This window comes from Cucurbita pepo, chromosome 1 (genome assembly GCF_057944985.1).
Source record: "Cucurbita pepo subsp. pepo isolate OVF chromosome 1, ASM5794498v1, whole genome shotgun sequence".
Lineage (NCBI taxonomy): Eukaryota > Viridiplantae > Streptophyta > Magnoliopsida > Cucurbitales > Cucurbitaceae > Cucurbita > Cucurbita pepo.
In genome coordinates, this window is record NC_141798.1 from 13123292 (window position 1) to 13141932 (window position 18641).

Below are 18641 nucleotides of genomic sequence, written 5' to 3' on the forward strand. Positions count from 1 at the left end.
AGGTGCAACGATGGAAGCTGAGGTTTATAGTTGTGTAGAGTTTCCAATGTACATAACTCTATTTTAACCTATTTTCTTTTCACTAACTTTATAATATCAAACATTTTTTTAAAAAAATTAATCTAAGTTAGTCACAATGTCCGTCAATCAGGTTCTGGTGAGTTGAGTGTTACAATAACAGCAAACGTGGTTTGAGTATATATAAATACTTAGTGAGCTCCACTACTCGATCAAAAAAATGCAATCACATGCAATCATGATGAAACCTATCTTTTTATGACTATTTCTTGGACTCTACTTTCATTTTTAGATAGGGTTGGATATATAATACTTCTCTATGCACTGTTCATGCATGTACACATAAATCCATTAAGCGACATATACATACATGCTCACGCTGTCGGAAACCACCAAGAAGAAAGGAGCAAGTATCTAACGTGTCCATACAAAACAGGGAATGTATCTCGTACTTGTGACATACAGTATGCATGAAGACTCGTAATTTCAAATGGTACATAGTTATGATACACATCATACTTCCATTCTTTTGATGATATAACTTCCCTATGAAGCATACATGACTCATTAATGTCTCGTGGGCATAATTGTAAACATGAATACCTAACTTACATGGACCGGCATACGGGAAGTATATGCATCACATAACATTTATCAACATAGCATATCATGACATTAGAAAATAACAAGATAGGCCACAAGGTGCATGTAATTCACACAACATTTAATTCATCTAATCTAGCTTGAAGACATTCCTTTAGTAATTTCACTTACCTTCTTAGTCACCAAATTTTCTAATAATTACCTTGAGCAACCTGAAAAGACCAAGGATAACAATGAGGCAAGAGAACCACTTGGATTTTTAGAGGCCTCCTTAGATGCTCAGATAGCCATAGAGATTAGACTATGTTATCTCGTGGTAATATGCTAGGATGTAAGAATGCAATGAGAAATTAGAAATAAGTTGCTTATTGACTTATTTATTTTATTTTATACAAGTAACTGCTTGCCATCTGTTGAGGTAAAGGAGTCCTCAAGAACTTAGGAGGTCATAAAGGGGGTCATTGAGGGGCATTGATCTTGTCTAGTATATTTTGGTTCTTTTAGCATTTATTTAAATTTGTATCCTAAACTCATTTCTCGTTTACAAGATAAACTTGTACAGATTTTGATTTGTTTTTAGCTGAGGAGATGCTTGTACACGGGGTCTGGCTTGTGCGACTGGTGGAAGAACTCATCGGAAGAAAAGGCGATCCACCAATGCTTTGCATGGACAACAAAGCTGCAATCTCCCTAATCAAAAATCCAATTTTGCACGACTGGAGCAAGCACATAGAAATCAAATTCCACTACATCCGGGAGAACATAAGAACAACTTAGAGACATGTGCAAGAAATTTGTTCGAAGATCGGAGTTCAAACAATAAGCTAGATATACGGTAGAGCTTTAGTAGAAGATTGTTAGATAAATTTTATTTTTTTTATTGAGAGTGATCCATATTTTGTTGTTAAAGCCCCGTGATTAGAGTGGAGTGGAGTGGAGTGGGAGGTCTTATTGAGCAGCCACTTTCTTCCCATTGAGTCGCTAGTTGTTTCCATTTTTATGCTATATTTATTATTTAAATATGCAGATGAATGAAAAACAATTTATGTATGCTTGATACAAGATTCACATTAAGTAAAGCATTACAAACTAAACACAAGAGAGGGCATGCTAATGTTGATTACCATTACAAACTCCAACTCCAATCAGACAGGAAACGGATTAAACCCACTTTTGACCATCTTCTCTAAAGGCCAAAACAGAGGGCTTGGAAGATCATCCCAATCGTACCAGTCCCACCCACCGCACTTACTCGGCTCCAGATTCTGAGGCTGTTGCAGGGGATCTGATAAAACCGCGCGCATAAAAATGACCACATAATGGGAAGGCTGCGGATCATTCACAAAAGGGTTGTTTGTTACAGTCAAGAACTCTGTTTTCTCAATGTCTAACCCCGTCTCTTCCTTCACCTCTCTCACACCACATTCCTCAAACGACTCCCCTGCAATTTCCCTTTTCAGAAAAAATGGTACCCATCTCTAAAACTAAATCAAAATTAAAAGTGTGAGCAAAAAACGAGAGATTCACCAAATTCGAGATGGCCGCCGGGGAGTGCGAATGTGGCGTGACTGGAGTCACCGCTGGAGGACAGCCTTCGACCCAACAGCACTGACTTTCCCTTCAGGATATAAACCACCACCCCAACTCTCGGCACCGGATTGTTCTCCATTTTTTTGGTCTTTCCACCACAACCCTTCACAATGTTGGGAGGGTATAAATTGTGGGCCGTATAGTCACAAAGCCTCGGGAAAAGTGTGTAACGTGGAGTTATGTAATTGGTTTACTTTCTTTTGGCTTGGGCAGCACGCCTACAGGAATGTCCTTTACCAATTATTTTATGGACCAAACGCAAACCAGTAATATAGAAAATACATTCAATTATAATTTTGTAGAATAATATTCCTAAATTCTATATTCTTCCCGCTAATTTTTTTATTCAAAACTTTAAATTTTTATATTCTTTTCAAGTTTTAAACATATTTCCACCGTTTAAACAATTATTAACTTTCAAAAAAAAAAAAAAAAAAAACAATAATTTTATTAAAAAAAATAAAGTTTATTCTTCCTGAGTTATACAAAATGTTTACGAAATAATATAACAAAATAGGATAAGATTTACCCACAATTCTTGCACTCTCTTACCATTAACAATTCATCTATGATCCATCTAAAAATACAAAGAATAATATTAATTAGTTTAAACATACTAAATAAGTAATTTATTCTATACTCTCATCCAATCTTACTCATACTTTCAAGGCAATGTATTAGAAGCTTGATCCTAGAGTTAGCTAATTTTATGGCATAGTCATTTAGATTCTCATCGGACTCATACATTCATTGAACCACATCATTTCCAATCCTATATGAAATTATCCACTTTATCTCTACTTGTTTAAGTCATTCGCAATTGACATACAAGTCAGGGTACACCCCGCAAATCATGTGGTCTAGGTAGATCTAACGAGTACGGAAAATCATATCTCCCTATTAACAACCTCTTAGTCTCTCTAATAGGTTCCATATGTGTCTACAATTGAGAGCTAGCTAGTAGTTCCTCTACTAGCACCTAACAAGCTCTCTACTCTACTCGTTTTAAGCCTTGAATAGTGCATGAGAGATTCTTCAGTAAGCACAACTAGAACTCGCTCAGTAATACTGTCTAATGTGTTACGGGTTCTAAATAGATGACATCACATTCTTCAATACTAAGTTCTCAATGTCATGTCACACAAATGCATAGATACTATATATACATACAAAACTACTTCTACATGCGTATTCTAAGTGTACTACAACAAATATGGCATTCCATAGCTTTTAAGTATAGCATTTTAGAGGGAGAAAAAAAAGCGGAACATTTCCTTTTTAAAAAAAGATGGTGAAAAGTTGGGTTTAAAAAGAAAAAAAGGGGAATGTTCTGTCCCCTAAAATCAATTTCAAGTTTTCTTTTTCTCCTTCCATTTTTTCTTCGGCACCGGAAAGTTTGGGCAATGAAAATTGATTCGAGACATTTAGGTAAACCTGTTCTTTCGTGAGTCATTATTAGTGGCGGTTGTCTCAAATATTTTGTTATTGTGTGTTATCATAGAGGTTTTGATCACAATGAACTTATTTTTTTGAGTACTTGTAATGTACAGGAACTTTGAAAGCTTGAAGAAGTCTACTTTTTGACTTATTGCTTCATTAGTGTAATTTTTCTTAGTTAAAGTAGTTTTCTACGTTGCTAGACTATAATAATTATTTTTTGGATACTTTAGATAATAAAATGGCTCGTCTGCCTTTTCCCGCCAATAATAGTCATAGTTTATTGGAGGTCTTGATTTGGATTTTAAGGGATAGTATGCCCCTTCCATCATAATCATTTATTATTGTTATACTTCATTTTCCAAACATTTTTGTAAGCCCTTAATTTTTTCATATACAGGTGGAAGTTGCTCGTTTCATAACATTAATCATTACTTGCGGGAGTTTTCAAGTTTCTTCAACATCTAGTAAGTAGATGGAAATTGACAATTATTTTCTTATAAAAATCTGGTGGAAGGTTAGGAATGGTATTCAGTTGAATTCTGAAACATAATATATTCCATAAGGAAGAGTTGACATGTAAGGGGCAATTAAGAGAACATAGGTCTAGGTTTCTATATTGACATTCCATCAACTAGTTCTTATTGACTATTTTAATGGGTATGATCATTGCAATTAAGCAAGTAATGAAGGAAAAGTCCATGTATGATTGCTGGCTGATTTTGTATGATTGTGGATTAGGATTGTTATAATAGGTCATATTCATTGGTGAGCTTTTACGACAAAGTAGACGAATATATAGTTGCCTTTACTTGTTGCTAATTGTGTAAGCCTTCTCCTATGCGTTCATAGTTTTGTTGCTAATTGTGTAAGCCTTCTCCTATGCGTTCATAGTTTTATAACAAATGTTGAATAAAACTGGCTTGATTGATAATAAAATAAATGTGTTTTTGATAGCTTCTAACATTTGAAGAGAGGAGCTATTAAATTGGAAGACTAAAATTTTAACTTTACGGCTTGAAAAAGGTAAAAGTGAGCAAAAAGTCACTAAAGAAATAGACGTGAATTTGTGGGAATCCAGATTGCAAGTATCGAAGATAAATCCGTAATTATGCATTCTTAGTTCTTTTTATTAATGACATTTTCTAATCAGAAATTTCCATATGTGATCAAGAATGCATCGAGGTAGATTTCTTACATGGGTGATGATTTGGATGTATTTATTTTACATTATTATCATCACTCTATGTTTACTAGCCTATTTACATTTTTTTTTTTTTAATTTTATCTAAAGTATTACTATTTAGATTAAACTTTCAGAGTACATTGGGAAGAAATATGTGATTCTCTTTTTCTCTCCATTTGGAGTTCAGGCTTGTTTACCCCCACAGGTTTGTTGCACTAAATTATGCTAAATTGAAGTTAAATAAATACTATTTTTAATTGCTTTGATCCTAAGTTTCTTGCTTTCATTAACTATTTGAAGAATTTGGGCAGCTAAACTCAGTAGTGTTCCATGCTTCTATTGACAGTGTTGTAAGTATTTACTTGCATATCTTGTTTAACATAGATATTTTTTAGAACAAGTTTTGTCTTGGTAGAATTCTGCTTCTATTCCTTAAAACGAGATCGTTAATTTTAGTGAATCTGTGATTGTGAAGTATGATGATACTAATATAATTATTTTAGTAGTTCTCATATCTTGCTGCACATAATCCGCATTATTTATTTCTTTTTTATGAAAATTACCGGAATAAGTGAAACATGCTAACAAATTACTCCATTATCTGTTACTATTCCTTTCTTGATGTCGGACAACATTATGGAGACAATGGACTAGTAAGACATCAACTGCACAACGTATTAAAAGAGCTGGAAGTACAAAGCCTAGACATTATTATTGTTTCTATTCTTCTCCGTTTTTAGTAATATGTTTCTTAAATATTCTCTAAATTTTATGTTCATTCAATTGAATACTTTATTTTGTAATGGATAACTAGATGGTAAAATTTGAATTAAGAATGGAAGTCCCTCCATATTTATTGTGTGATAAAATATTCTTTCATGTTAGATTATATTATAAAAATATTGTCGAGTCTTTTCGTCAAATATAAAAATTATAATAAAATTTATACAACATAAAAGAAATGTCATTACGTTAATTATAGTAATTATAAATGATTAAATAACATTATTATAGCATAAGATTAAAGCTATAAATACTATATTATTTTAGTTATATTAAACATATTATAGCTTTAAAAAATGCTATAAAATATTTTTATAGCAATTTATATAAGCTATAATATCATACTCTATTATAATATTTTTTATAACTATAAAAAAACATTATAAAAGGTCTATAATAGTGTTTTTCATAAGCTGTCATATCTATTATTTGTTGTAGTGTATCAAATGTGTTTGTCAGGGAAATGTATGCAGTTTTATGTACTTGGAAATAAACTCTCTCTTTGTCATAGTTTCTTAAATGAATACGTTATACCACACTATTCGGTAGCACATTAATCCCATCAAATTAAAACGAATGCATATTTAGCCAACAGATTAACACTTAAAGCAAACCACTATGATATGTGGGTCTAGTAAGCGGAGTCATTTTCAAGATGTTACAGTCAAATTGAAAAAAAAAAAAAAAAAAAAAAAAAAAAATCTCTATCAATTTTTTTAGCTTGGTTCCATTGTCCTCATATGCACCGACTTTCAATCTTGGATAGGTGATTGCTTATAGAAATGATATAATGTTAATCTATTTTCTACGCGATTAAGAAAATATAGTTTTTTAATCTCATTATGACTTGGTCGTTCGGAAGAGATTCTTTCTTGATTAAAATAGTAGAAAGCATTATAAGGGATATGTACTCATTTTCAAATCTCCCTACCATAAAAAAATGCCGATTATTTAGTGTGTTAAGTTTTGCCGGAAGTAATCATTGACCATTTTGGACCATCTCATTTTTTCTGACCTAACTAGAACCATAAAGGCTAGTTTCATAAAATATGAATAAATGTTATGCGAGAATAAAAAAGTATACAATAGACGAATAAAATTCATCAACGCATCAAAAATCCTAAAACATGTAATTGAACTAAACCATTCAAATATTCCAGTTCCTAAGTTTAGCTATCCAATTTCATGTTTAATAAGGTTATAATACATGCTAAAAGTCCTTATGCTCAAGTCCTAGTTAATTCTTACGAGCATTTCTGGTATAAAAGTCTAAAACAATTAATTATTTGTATGAAGGTACTTAGGTGTTTTGTTTTTTGGCTTCTAGAACTCAAAATTCTTTGAAATTAATTGGAGGTGTTTCAAATTGAGTCTAGTTTCCACAACCAATTGAATTTTTGTGAGAATTAGTCTAAAAAAAAAGTGAACCAATTAAAACAATACAAATGAGTTAAATTAGATGATGTAAACCAGTCGGGTCATCATCTTCTATCTTCGACAAAAGATCACAGCTTGAACCACAAGTATAGTCCTATCAACCATGAAGTTAGAGGATTGTTCTCCTTCATCCACTAAAGTTAAATAAAAATAAGGCTCAATTTTTTAAGTGGGAAAAAATCCAAACTCATTTTGGGTACATAATCTAATTTTTTTAAGAACATTTACAGACTTTATTTTTTTATTTTTTTAAATCATTACATTGGTGCTCAAGAAGAAAAAATGACAAAAAGAGTACATAACTTTTACAAAGTGAAAAGTAACCAAAATATTCTTAGAAACTTGCAAAGGGGAAGAATCACAGCTCATCACATCCAACCACCAATGTTTGAAGGTGAAGTCAGCAACCCCTAAACGGATAACCATTTTCGGCAAGAATCTTAGAAAGTAAGAAGCAATTATGAAATTTAGTTCAAATTTAGTTCAAACTTTCTCTACCAATTATGAAATTTGGGGATTCATTTAGAGTAAGAAGCAAGTAGTGTGGAGTCTCCAATTGCAAATTATAGCCGTTTAGATTTTTGGCCTCTCCCTCTCGAATATCTTCTAAATATAGGTGTTGTAGCCAATCATTTTTAGTCAAACTTGTTCCTTCAAGTTCTAAATAAGATTGCCCACCACTTTGGTCAAGAAAACAAGGGTTGAAAGTGTCCCTAGCTCTTTTGTCCAATTCATCCCCCATTAAAGAAGGTTGGAAGAAAGCTTGAAATTTCAATTCGAGGTTACACATGAATTTTTCATGTCTAACCTATTTCATTCGGTTTCTGCATTATTAAGGAGCGTTTATAGCTCAAGAACGTACCCAATTGGAGGAAGTCAATTTCGAGTAAGTTTTGAGGGTAAACTTATATTTCTTACCTAGGATTCCTCTCATACAAAATTAAGCATTCTGTAACCTTTAGGGGACTGAGTTAAACATTTTTTATGAAGGAATTGAGACGCAATAAGACCTGGATCGAGCTGTCTAAGTGGATCAATTTTTTGCATTGGGTTCACCTACAACCCATAGGAGTTACTTCAAAATTAGCCACGATCCATCCAAAATAATTATTTAAGCTTGAGAGAAGGATAAGGAAGAAGTTTCATGAAGAAATTGTGTGTGAAAAGGTCACAATCGTTTTGACCAATAACATGTAGCAATGGGTTTGTCAACGAGAAAATGTGTTTTCAACCAACTTTGGAGAATGATAACTTTGGATACGACGATCAAGTGAGTTCTTAGGTAGTATTGAAAGCTCGAGAATTGATTCTCTAAATAGCAACTAAAAGTAATTAATGAATATAGAGTTTTCTTAAGAAATACAAGAATTAAACTAAGAATTATGAGTTAAGAACACAAACGAGTATTTTGCTCGAGAATAAAGTAATACTAAAATAACCCACGAAGTGAACTCCGCTATCCATTTTAATTTTAGACATAAAAGGATAGACAAATTATGTTCATTGGATGAAGTTATAAAGTTAAACTCAAATGATCTTCAAAATGTCATAAAATTTTATAAGAGGACTTTATTTCATAATGTCAGAAGACTATTTACCGTCTTAGAACTATTGGATCAAGTTTGGAACTCAAACTAAGTTTGTGAAAAATTACTAAAACGTCCCTAAAATTCATTTGTAAAAAATTACTAAAATGTCCCTAAAACTCATTTAAAATATTTCAAAGTCCAAAAACACTCCAAATGACTCAATATATAAGAACTAGATTAAGATTAAGAAGTTAGAATTTAAGACCAAGGTCCGGCAAGAATTGAAGAACATAACTCAAAAGGTGCCTAAATTTTCATTCATACTATAATAAAGTAGAATGGGAATGGACAGGCTTCACCTAACTTCGTCTATTAGTAGTGATTTGTGGTTTGAGCGTTGAAAGCTGTTTACCACAAAAGTCAAATTAGTAGTTAAGCCTCCTTCCAACACAACCAACAACTAAACCTAGGAACTATGTTCTTTGGGACTTTGCGTGTATCATAAAATCCCATTTTATGGTGTTTGTTGGAAACTAATTTTCAAATTCAGAAAACACTTAAAACTGAAATAATTGAGGGAAATATGTTTGCTTAAAATGTGTTCTATAATGAACAATTATATTCTCATATATTATATATTGGGTTTATCTTATGAACGGATATACATGTATCTAAATATGAGTATGTAGTACATTTAAAGCTCTTACGTTAAATTTAGCATGTTACTGAGATAAATAGCGAGACAACGCATGTCTATGTGCTGTGCTTATAAAAAACAAATCCTATAAAACTCCCTTCTTCCCTCCTAGTTTGATTTCTCTAACCTCCGATCCCAACTATTAGCTTCAAATCATAAAATTTGGGTTGGGTTAGATATTTTTTTCTTTTAAATTTAAATTGGATTGCATTTTTGGAAAATCGAAAATTCAAAAATAAATTAACTCGATCTAACTCAAAAATAAATTTACAACCCAACCTTACTCTAGCTCTACTTTTGAGATTATTATGATTATAAAAAATATTTGATATTTGTAATTATGATATTAATGGTGTTTTGTAACTTATGAATGTTTGATATTTGATTTGTATGAACCTAACATTTAGTGGATGAGTAAGTTTTTTTAAGGCTAAATTAATAAAGTTATTCTTCAACTTTGCACTTTCTCTCAAAAATATAATTTAAACGGTGAAAAGTTTCAATTATCCTCTTCAAAAACACCTTTAAATTTGTATAAAAACTACAAAAACACCTTTAAATATTTAAATAAAAAATAAAAATACTCTTATCATTAGTTTCGCATTTCAAAAGTAACATTAAAAAATTTAAAAATATTCTATAAAATGTCGATAGACAGTTTTCGTTCATACTTTGATGTTAAAAAAATTTAAAACTTTTTTATTTATAAAGGTAAATGTGTTAATGTTACTATAGAAATTTAAACCTACTCACCATAAAAATGGAAGGACATTAATGAATTTTTTTAAAATTTAACTCTGTTTTTTAAACTAGTTTCCATTTAAAACTAACCATAAAAGTATTAGAGGTATTATTCAAACTTCTAAAAATTTAGAATTAATTTTTTTGAGACAAAGTATAAAGCTTAAAATATTTGTATTAATTTAGCATTTTTTAATAATTAAAGAAAAAAGTATCCCGACAACTCAATCTACTTGGATTGAATTGTGAATTCTATTCGAGTTGTTCTAGTTCACTAACCTAATCCATCTGAAATTTTGGATTGGTCCAAAAAAAAAAAATTAGTTCTATGCTAATTTATTTATTTATTTGTTTACAAAGGTAATTTTTTCCAACAAAAGAAAAACTATTATTTTTAATTTATTTTGTGATTTAATGTAAATTATTTAGTCTTTTATAAGTCTGGTAAGTGATGGTAGGTCACTTTTTTTTTTTTTTTTTTTTTTTTTTTTTTTTGTAACAATTTAAAATGCTTATATAAAAATATGAAATAATAACAAATACATAATATTACAATTTTTGTTTAGTTTCTAACTTTAAATTTGAATCTGAATTTTGATGAGGTCAAATCGAGATCCAAATGAATAAAAATATTTTTGAATTCAATGAAATATCTTCTAAAAATTAATTGCATTAAAAGAGAATCTATAATTTTCATGAAAAAAAAAAAAAATCTACCCTTTTATTTTAATTTTATTAATTTAGAAACTTTATTTTAACAAATTTAATTATTAAAGTTAAGACTATTATGCATTTGTATTATGCATTTGTGGAAAGGACGAGGAGTAATCATGTAATAATCACCCTAATTTTCTAGGGAAATAAATATGAAAGGACTAGAAGTAATCATGTAAGGACCCTAAGTTTGTAGAGAAATAAAGTGTGTTATTATAGGCCTGACTTAATCTCTTTGGGTACCAAAAAAAAAAAAAAAAAAAAAAAAAAAAAAAAAAAAAAAATCATTTATAACAATTTCATAAAATGATGTGATAGACTTGTACATTTGCATGAGTGTTAATCTGGGTGTTCGGCCACAGCCCAAAGGAGCTAACCCGACCAGAAGACCCAGGGGTGTGCGAGCCCGTTTGTGGGTCCATACTCGCACACGTAGTTTGTGTGTAGAGAAGTATTATACATCCAACTTATCCGAAGTAGAGGCCACCTAATAGAATATGATTTTAAATTATAGGTCTCATTTATGTTGAAGTGTTTGTATTCCCTGATACCAATAGTGGGGTCACTAAGTATTTATTACATACTCAAGTCTTGTGCTACCAGTATTTCATGTTAAGGCAAGACACTCTTGTACGGTTGACGACGGCGTTGCATCAAATGTATTGAATGTCTATGTCGTAATCCTACACCAATTCTAACCATCTTCATTGTCTCATGTTCAATTCTCTCTGGGTGAAGAAATACTTCAAGCTCTTGTGGTCGGTATAAATTTGAGTCTTTTCTCCATACAGTAGTGATATGAACCAAGAGACATCAATCATACAATATACTTCAATGAAGATGTGAAGAAAAGGTTATCAAAATTATCAAAAGATGTTTCAATTCATGCTACATTGAAGAAGAATGAAGTTTGATTGTTGTAAATTTTGGGTGGGTTACAATTTAGAATAATTTAGAGTTACTGTATTTTAAGGCTTTTTATTTACTTTAGGTTACATTTACATAATAGCTAATTATGGTCATTAAGTATGAATGTTACAACTTTTGGTATGTCTTTAATAGTTTCATTTTGAGGCTATATAAATCCATGTATGTTGTATTCGTAAGCATACTTGGAAAATATAGTAAAAGAAGCATTTGTGCTTTTCTTTAGCCAATGATTAAGTTTCTTTGCAATTCTATGTAGTTTAGATTGCATGTAGAATCATTCAAGCTCGACATGATCAATCTTGCTTGTGGAGTGTTCGAATCTCAATCAAGTGTTCTTGCCTTGAAATATTTGATCAACAAGAATCATTCAAGCTAGACATGATCGATCTTTCTTGTGGAGTGATTCGAATCTCAGACAATATTCTTGCCTTGAGATATTCGATCAACAAGGTAATCCGAATGTTATTCCCCTTGTATTGATTTTCTTATCTTATCATTCGGTATCAGAGCTTCAGGTTCAAGATCGGATATATGTTTCCTTTGCGTTTTTTTTTTTCTCAATTTGATTTTTATTTATTTTTATCTTTTTAGTTTTTAACCGACCCAGAGTTCAAGTCGAATCTTTGCTCTATTTAAAATTTTGAGAGGTGAGAATGAAAGCTTCATTTGTGTAAATGAGTATAAAAAGAGTGGCCTAAAATTCCTTGAGTGTATACTCGTGAGAGAGTGTTGTGAGGTCCTTTGTATTTCCATAACTTATTTTTTGCAGCAAAGTTTCACAAATAGATTCGAGGACGAATCCTCTTGAAGAAGTGGAGAATGATATGAACCAAGAGACATCAATCATACAATATACTTCAATGAAGATGTGAAGAAAAGGTTGTCAAAATTATCAAAAGATGTTTTCAATTCATGCTACATTGAAGAAAAATGAAGTTTGATTGTTGTAAATTTTGGGTGGGTTACAATTTAGAGTAATTTAGAGTTATTGTATTTTAAGACTTTTTATTTAATTTCGGTTACATTTACATAATGGCTAATTATGGCCATAAAGTAGAATGTTACAACTCTTGGAAGACCTTTAGTAGTTTCATTTGGAGGTTATATAAAGTCTTATTTATTGTATTTGTAAGCAGACTTTGAAAATATAGAAAGAAGCATTTGTGCTTTTCTTTAGCCAATGGCTAAGTTTCTTTGCAATTCTATGTAGTTTAGGTTGCATGTAGAATCATTCAAGCTCGACATGATCAATCTTGCTTGTGGAGTGATTCGAATCTCAAACAAGTGTTCTTACGTTGAGATATTTGATCAACAAGAATCATTCAAGCTAGACAAGATCGATCTTGCTTGTGGAGTGATTCGAATCTCAAACAATATTCTTGCCTTGAGATATTCGATCAACAAGGTAATTCGAATCTTATTCCCCTTGTAGTGATTCCTTATCTTACCAGTTGGTATCAGAGCTTCAGGCTCAAGATCGGATATACGTTTCCTTTGCGTTTCTTTTCAATTTGTTTTTATCTTTATTGTTTTTAATCGACCCAAAATAAAAAATCCAATCTAGGCTCTTCTAAAAAAATTGAGAGGTGAGAATGAGAGCTTCATTTGTGTACATGAGTGCAAATAGAGTAGCCTAAAATTCCTTGAGGGTATACTCGTGAGAGAGTGTTGTGAGGTCCTTCGTATTTCCATAACTTATTTTTTTGCAGCAAAGTTTCACAAATAGATTCGAGGACGAATCCTCTTGAAGAAGTGGAGAATGATATGAACCAAGAGACATCAATCATACAATATACTTCAATGAAGATGTGAAGGAAAGGTTGTCAAAATTATCAAAAGATGTTTCAATTCATGCTACATTGAAAAAGAATGAAGTTTGATTGTTCTAAATTTTGGGTGGGTTACAATTTAGAATAATTAGAGTTACCGTATTTTAAGACTTTTTATTTACTTTAGGTTACATTTACATAATGGCTAATTATGGTCATTAAGTATGAATGTTAAAACTTTTGGTATGCCTTTAATAGTTTCATTTTGAGGCTATATAAAGCCATGTATGTTGTATTCGTAAGCAGACTTGGAAAATATAGTAAAAGAAACATTTAATAGTTTCTTTGCAATTCTATGTAGTTTAGATTGCACGTAGAATCATTCAAGCTCGACATGATCAATCTTTCTTGTGGAGTGATTCGAACCTCAAACAAGTGTTTGAGATATTTGATCAACAAGAGTCATTCAAACTAGATATGATCGATCTTGCTTGTGGAGTGATTCGAATCTCAATCAAGTGTTCTTGCCTTGAGATATTCGATCAACAAGGTAATCCGAATCTTATTCCCCTTGTAGTTGATTCCTTATCTTATCATTTGTGGTATATTATATAATTGATGTCTTTTGGTTCATATCAGGTAGTGTAGCAAAATTTTAAGTGCAAACACCACCGCGACCAACTATAAATCGTGCGTGGGGTAGGTTTGCTCGTAGTCCTTCAACTAACGAAATACATACACGACAACCTTATCGTGTTACATCAATATGCATCCTAGTCTGTTCATAGAGGTGTCACTATATATCACATATCCCTCTGAGCTCTCTGGCACTGGGTCGGCACTAACCATTGTTTTAGGTCTTGAAACATTGCGTCACATGCATTGCTCCACACAAATGGAACACCCTTCTTTGTCAACTGTATGAGCGATGAAACTATCCTAGCAAACTCTTGCACAAAACGTTGGAGTATCCTGCTAGCCCCAGAAAACTGTGTACGTAAGTAACTATAGTTGGACAATTCCACTCCGTGACCACTTCAATCTTGGTGGGATCCACTCAAATTCAATCCTTCAAAAATTCACATTTGGAGAATTTGACGACGACTTATTCTCTCTCAAAATTGTTAGGAGTTTTCGGAGGCGTGACTGATATTCTTGATCCGTTTTTAAGTACACTAGAATATCGTGTGTAAACACAATGACAAACGTGACGAGACTTTCCTTGAATACTTGATTCCAACCATATCATTAAAAATTAATAAAACTCATAGAAAATTTGCATTTAGAAACACTAAATCAGAAAATTTGTTAATAGATGGAAGAGAAGGACAAAAGTGGCTTGGAAATGTGGTTGTGGCCTCCATTTTATCTACTCCCATTGATTTGTGTGTATCACAATTATTCACAGAGGTAGGTTGGGTAGCTCAACTTCTTTGTCTTTTGATTCTCTTCAACTACTCCCTCAATGTCCCACAAAATCTGACTAATTGAAACTCATACACCACAAAATCTTCCCTTTTATGAAAAGGGTCTCATTTCATTTCTTACCATCATTTTATTTTAATCCAACACACCCATATGTATATATATATATATATATATATATTCCGTACTCTTATTTATTATTTTCTATAATAGAAAAGGAAATGACCAATATGCCCACCTAATTTAAAATTATATATTAGTTTTAAAACTTATCCTTATAATCACTTCCTTAGTAAAAAAAAAAAAAAACGTTATGAGTGTAACACATACAAATGTAATTTACCATAAAAAAGAATATATATATATATATATATATATAGTATAGGAAATAACCACCAAAAAGAAAAAAAAAAAAAAAAAATCCCACCAAGTATAACCACCAAAAACAGGAGAGTGAAAGGTGAGGCAAATGTGTTATATATAAGCAACACATAGCTTCCATTGCTCATTAGTCTTACCCACCACAGAAGAGAAGAGAAGAGAAGTGAACGCTTGTTCCAAACATGAAAACAATGATGGCCAAATCCTCAAACGATTCCTCCTTCTCCCTCTCCCGAAGATATTTCCACTTCAAAAACAAAGACACTAACCAAGGCGGCAATGAAGACGACCACCAAGTCCTCACCTTCAACCACCTCACACCCAAACACAAACATGGTATCGTTTCCATCTCCAAGCTCCGGTCCGCCATCGCAGCTCTCGGGAAGGCCAGATCAGATCAGGTGGTGGGGACGATATTTGGGCACAGGCGAGGGCATGTGCATTTCTCCGTGCAGCCGAAGAAGGGCGATTCAAAGCCTACGTTTCTGGTGGAGCTGGCGATGCCGACCACCGCCCTCGTGCGCGAGATGGCGTCGGGGGCAGCCCGGATTGCGTTGGAGTGCGACAGATGGTCGAAAGGAGAGATGAGGAAGAAGGCGGTGCTGCAGGAGGAGGCAATTTGGAGGGCGTATTGCAATGGGAAGAAGTATGGGGTTGCACAAAGGTTCGAGTGTGGGGCTGAGGAGTGGAGGATTCTTAGAGCTGTTGGGCCCATCACGGTTGGCGCTGGAGTGTTGCCTGCCAATGGGGATGTAGAGGAGGAGGAGGATGGTGAAGTGATGTTCATGAGGGCTAACTTTGAGAGAGTGGTGGGTTCAAGGGATTCTGAGGCCTTTTACATGATCAACCCGGAAGGGGTTGGAGGGCCTGAGCTTAGCATTTTTCTGCTCAGGGTTTGATTTTCTTTGTTGGGGTCTTCTTCTTTCAAATGGTTATGGATGAATGAATGAGAACCACTTCCTTCCATGGTGAAGCTTCGTATGTAAGGTTTTATTTATGTGAGATACACTGCCGGATTTTGCAACAATAATGTTAAATATGAGTATATTTCAATAATAATATTAAGTCTTTCCAAACTCTACATCCATTCAATTTAATGCCTTCAATTTAGTTTCCATGTGGTCATTAATTTTTCAAAACTATTCTTTTCATCTTTAGAAATTTAAGTAGTTTTGTTTGGTTTTTAAAAGTGGCAAAGTGGGATCTCCCAATAAAGAGAGTGAACAAAGAAAAAAGAAAAAAAAAGGCAACCCATATTGGCACAATATTCGAAGTTTTCGGGTGTTGTATAGTCCACCTAAATATACTTTTGAATTTATACTCTATCTGAGGAATACTTTTATACTTTCAAAAGTTTCACATATTCAATAATATTTGTATAAGTTATGATATGTGAATGTAACAATAGGACTAAAATATGTTCAAACATTATGGTTAGGTTATGTATCGAAATGTTATGGTTATGATAGACTGATAAAACGATACGATAAGATTATGTATAGAAAACACTATGGATATGATAGATTGATAAATCGATACGATAAGGTTACATATAGAAAATATTATGGTCATGATAGTTTGATGAAACAATTCGATAAGGTTATGTATAGAAAATGCTATAGTTATGATAAATTGATAAGACGATACGATAAAGTTATGTATAGAAAATGCTATTGTTATGATAGATTGATAAAATGATACGATAAAGTTATGTATAGAAAATGTTATGGTTATGATAGATTGATGAAATGATACGGTAAGGTTACGTATAGAAACGATATGATTATGGTGAGACGATATGATTTTAATAAGTTTAGGAAACAATATGACCAAGATATGTATATGGAATGACATGACCACGGAGTGTTTACGAAATGATATGATCATGATAGGATATGGGAATGACGAATCTCTCTCTCTCTCTCTCTCTCTCTCTCTATATATATATATATATATAGTTATATATGTAGTAGAATGGTATGAGAACGATATGATATAGGATATGGTGTGAAATATGAGATTATTGATATGTTTTGTTATGTGATTGTTATGATACACATATGATATGGTATTGAGATTTCTTACGTTTGGAAGTATGAAAATGTTATGATATGGCATAATAGGACGATATGTTATGATATATGTATGAACGATATGATATGATGGACATGCAAAACGACAAACTAGCATGAAATACAACACTGACATTCGTATGTAAGATACGATAAGTGATATGATAAACGATATGAGAAATGACATAGAAAATGATATGATATGAACAAGACTCTAGCGAGGTTATATTGAACAATAATGAAAATGGAAAAATGTTGGGACCTTGTGCATTATTGTGTGTTCATGCGTTGGGGATACTCCTATTCCTTCATGATAGTACGGATGCGTACACTACTAGACAGGGAAACGTTCATTATGTTTATCATAATGCTACCGTGATGGTCGTTATTACTAACGGGTGTCTGACATGGAAGTAAGAAAATGTTATGATATGACATAACAAGACGATATGATGATATATGTATGAACATATGATATGATGGACATGTAAAACGACGAACTAGCATGAAATACAACCCCGACAATTGCATGGAAGATACGATGAATGATATGATAAACGATATGAGAAATGACATGATATGAACAAGATACTAGCGGGTGAATAATAATGAAAATGGAAAAATGTTGGAACCTCATGCATTATTGTGGGTTCATGCACGGGTGGATACTCCTATTCCTTCATAATAGTATGAACGCGTACACTACTAGACAGGGGAACGTTCACTATGTTTATCATAATGCTGCCGTGACGGTCGTTATTCTTTACGGTTGTCCAACATCAACAACTCCTGGAGAATGCTCGCCCGACTAGAAAGGGGTCCAAGAGGTGTGCGAATCGACTAGTGGGTCCATACTTGCATTTGTGGACCGTGTAGGGAAATTAAGTACACATCCCAATTGCCCGTTAGGATAGCCGTCGTAGGAAAATAGATTGTTATGATAGGTCCCATTCATGAAATTATATGTGTTTGCATTTAACTCCAACAGTGGGTCACTTCCTGAGTATTTTTTAAAATACTCAAGCCACGTGCTACTTCTATTTCAGGTAGCTGATGTTGGCATCACAACTTGAGACCATCACACATGCATAGGGTAGCCGCATTTATTTTTCTTAGACTTAGGCTAGAATACAATGTTTTTAATTTAATCGTTCATTTATTTATTTTATTTAGTCTATTGTTGCGTCATTTTAAATATGTTTTCGAACACACAAGTCCATGGTAGTGTGTTAAAACAAAATTATGTTTTATAAAGAAGTTTAAAAGAAGTGTTTTCACATTTAGTATGTATACCGTAGTGACCTTAGTAAGAATAGGAGGACCTTTGTC

At 32.6% G+C, this 18641-nt stretch overlaps 2 protein-coding genes across 2 annotated transcripts; one reads left to right on the forward strand and one right to left on the reverse strand.

Moving 5' to 3' along the window:
- Nucleotides 1-1649: 1649 nt before the first annotated feature.
- LOC147794801 (nudix hydrolase 1-like) lies at nucleotides 1650-2332 on the reverse strand. The gene is made up of 2 exons (XM_087116901.1): nucleotides 2149-2332; nucleotides 1650-2062 (listed from the first exon to the last, which is right to left on the reverse strand). Exons 1-2 carry the CDS (start codon nucleotides 2288-2290, stop codon nucleotides 1767-1769), a joined length of 438 nt encoding a protein of 145 aa, XP_086973027.1. The 5' UTR covers nucleotides 2291-2332; the 3' UTR covers nucleotides 1650-1766.
- Nucleotides 2333-15333: 13001 nt separating this feature from the next.
- Nucleotides 15334-16330, forward strand: LOC111778715 (protein MIZU-KUSSEI 1). Its single transcript, XM_023658691.2, has one exon. It carries the CDS (start codon nucleotides 15423-15425, stop codon nucleotides 16137-16139), a length of 717 nt encoding a protein of 238 aa, XP_023514459.2. The 5' UTR covers nucleotides 15334-15422; the 3' UTR covers nucleotides 16140-16330.
- The last annotated feature ends 2311 nt before the right edge of the window (nucleotides 16331-18641 follow it).

Excerpts from the sequence above, each read along its gene's own strand:
- LOC111778715 (XM_023658691.2), top strand. The coding sequence starts at position 15,423 with ATGAAAACAATGATGGCCAAATCCTCAAACGATTCCTCCTTCTCCCTC.
- LOC147794801 (XM_087116901.1), bottom strand. The coding sequence starts at position 2,290 with ATGGAGAACAATCCGGTGCCGAGAGTTGGGGTGGTGGTTTATATCCTG. Across the intron at positions 2,063-2,148 it reads CGGCGGCCATCTCGAATTTG|GGGAGTCGTTTGAGGAATGT; the intron begins GTGAATCTCTCG and ends GGGAAATTGCAG.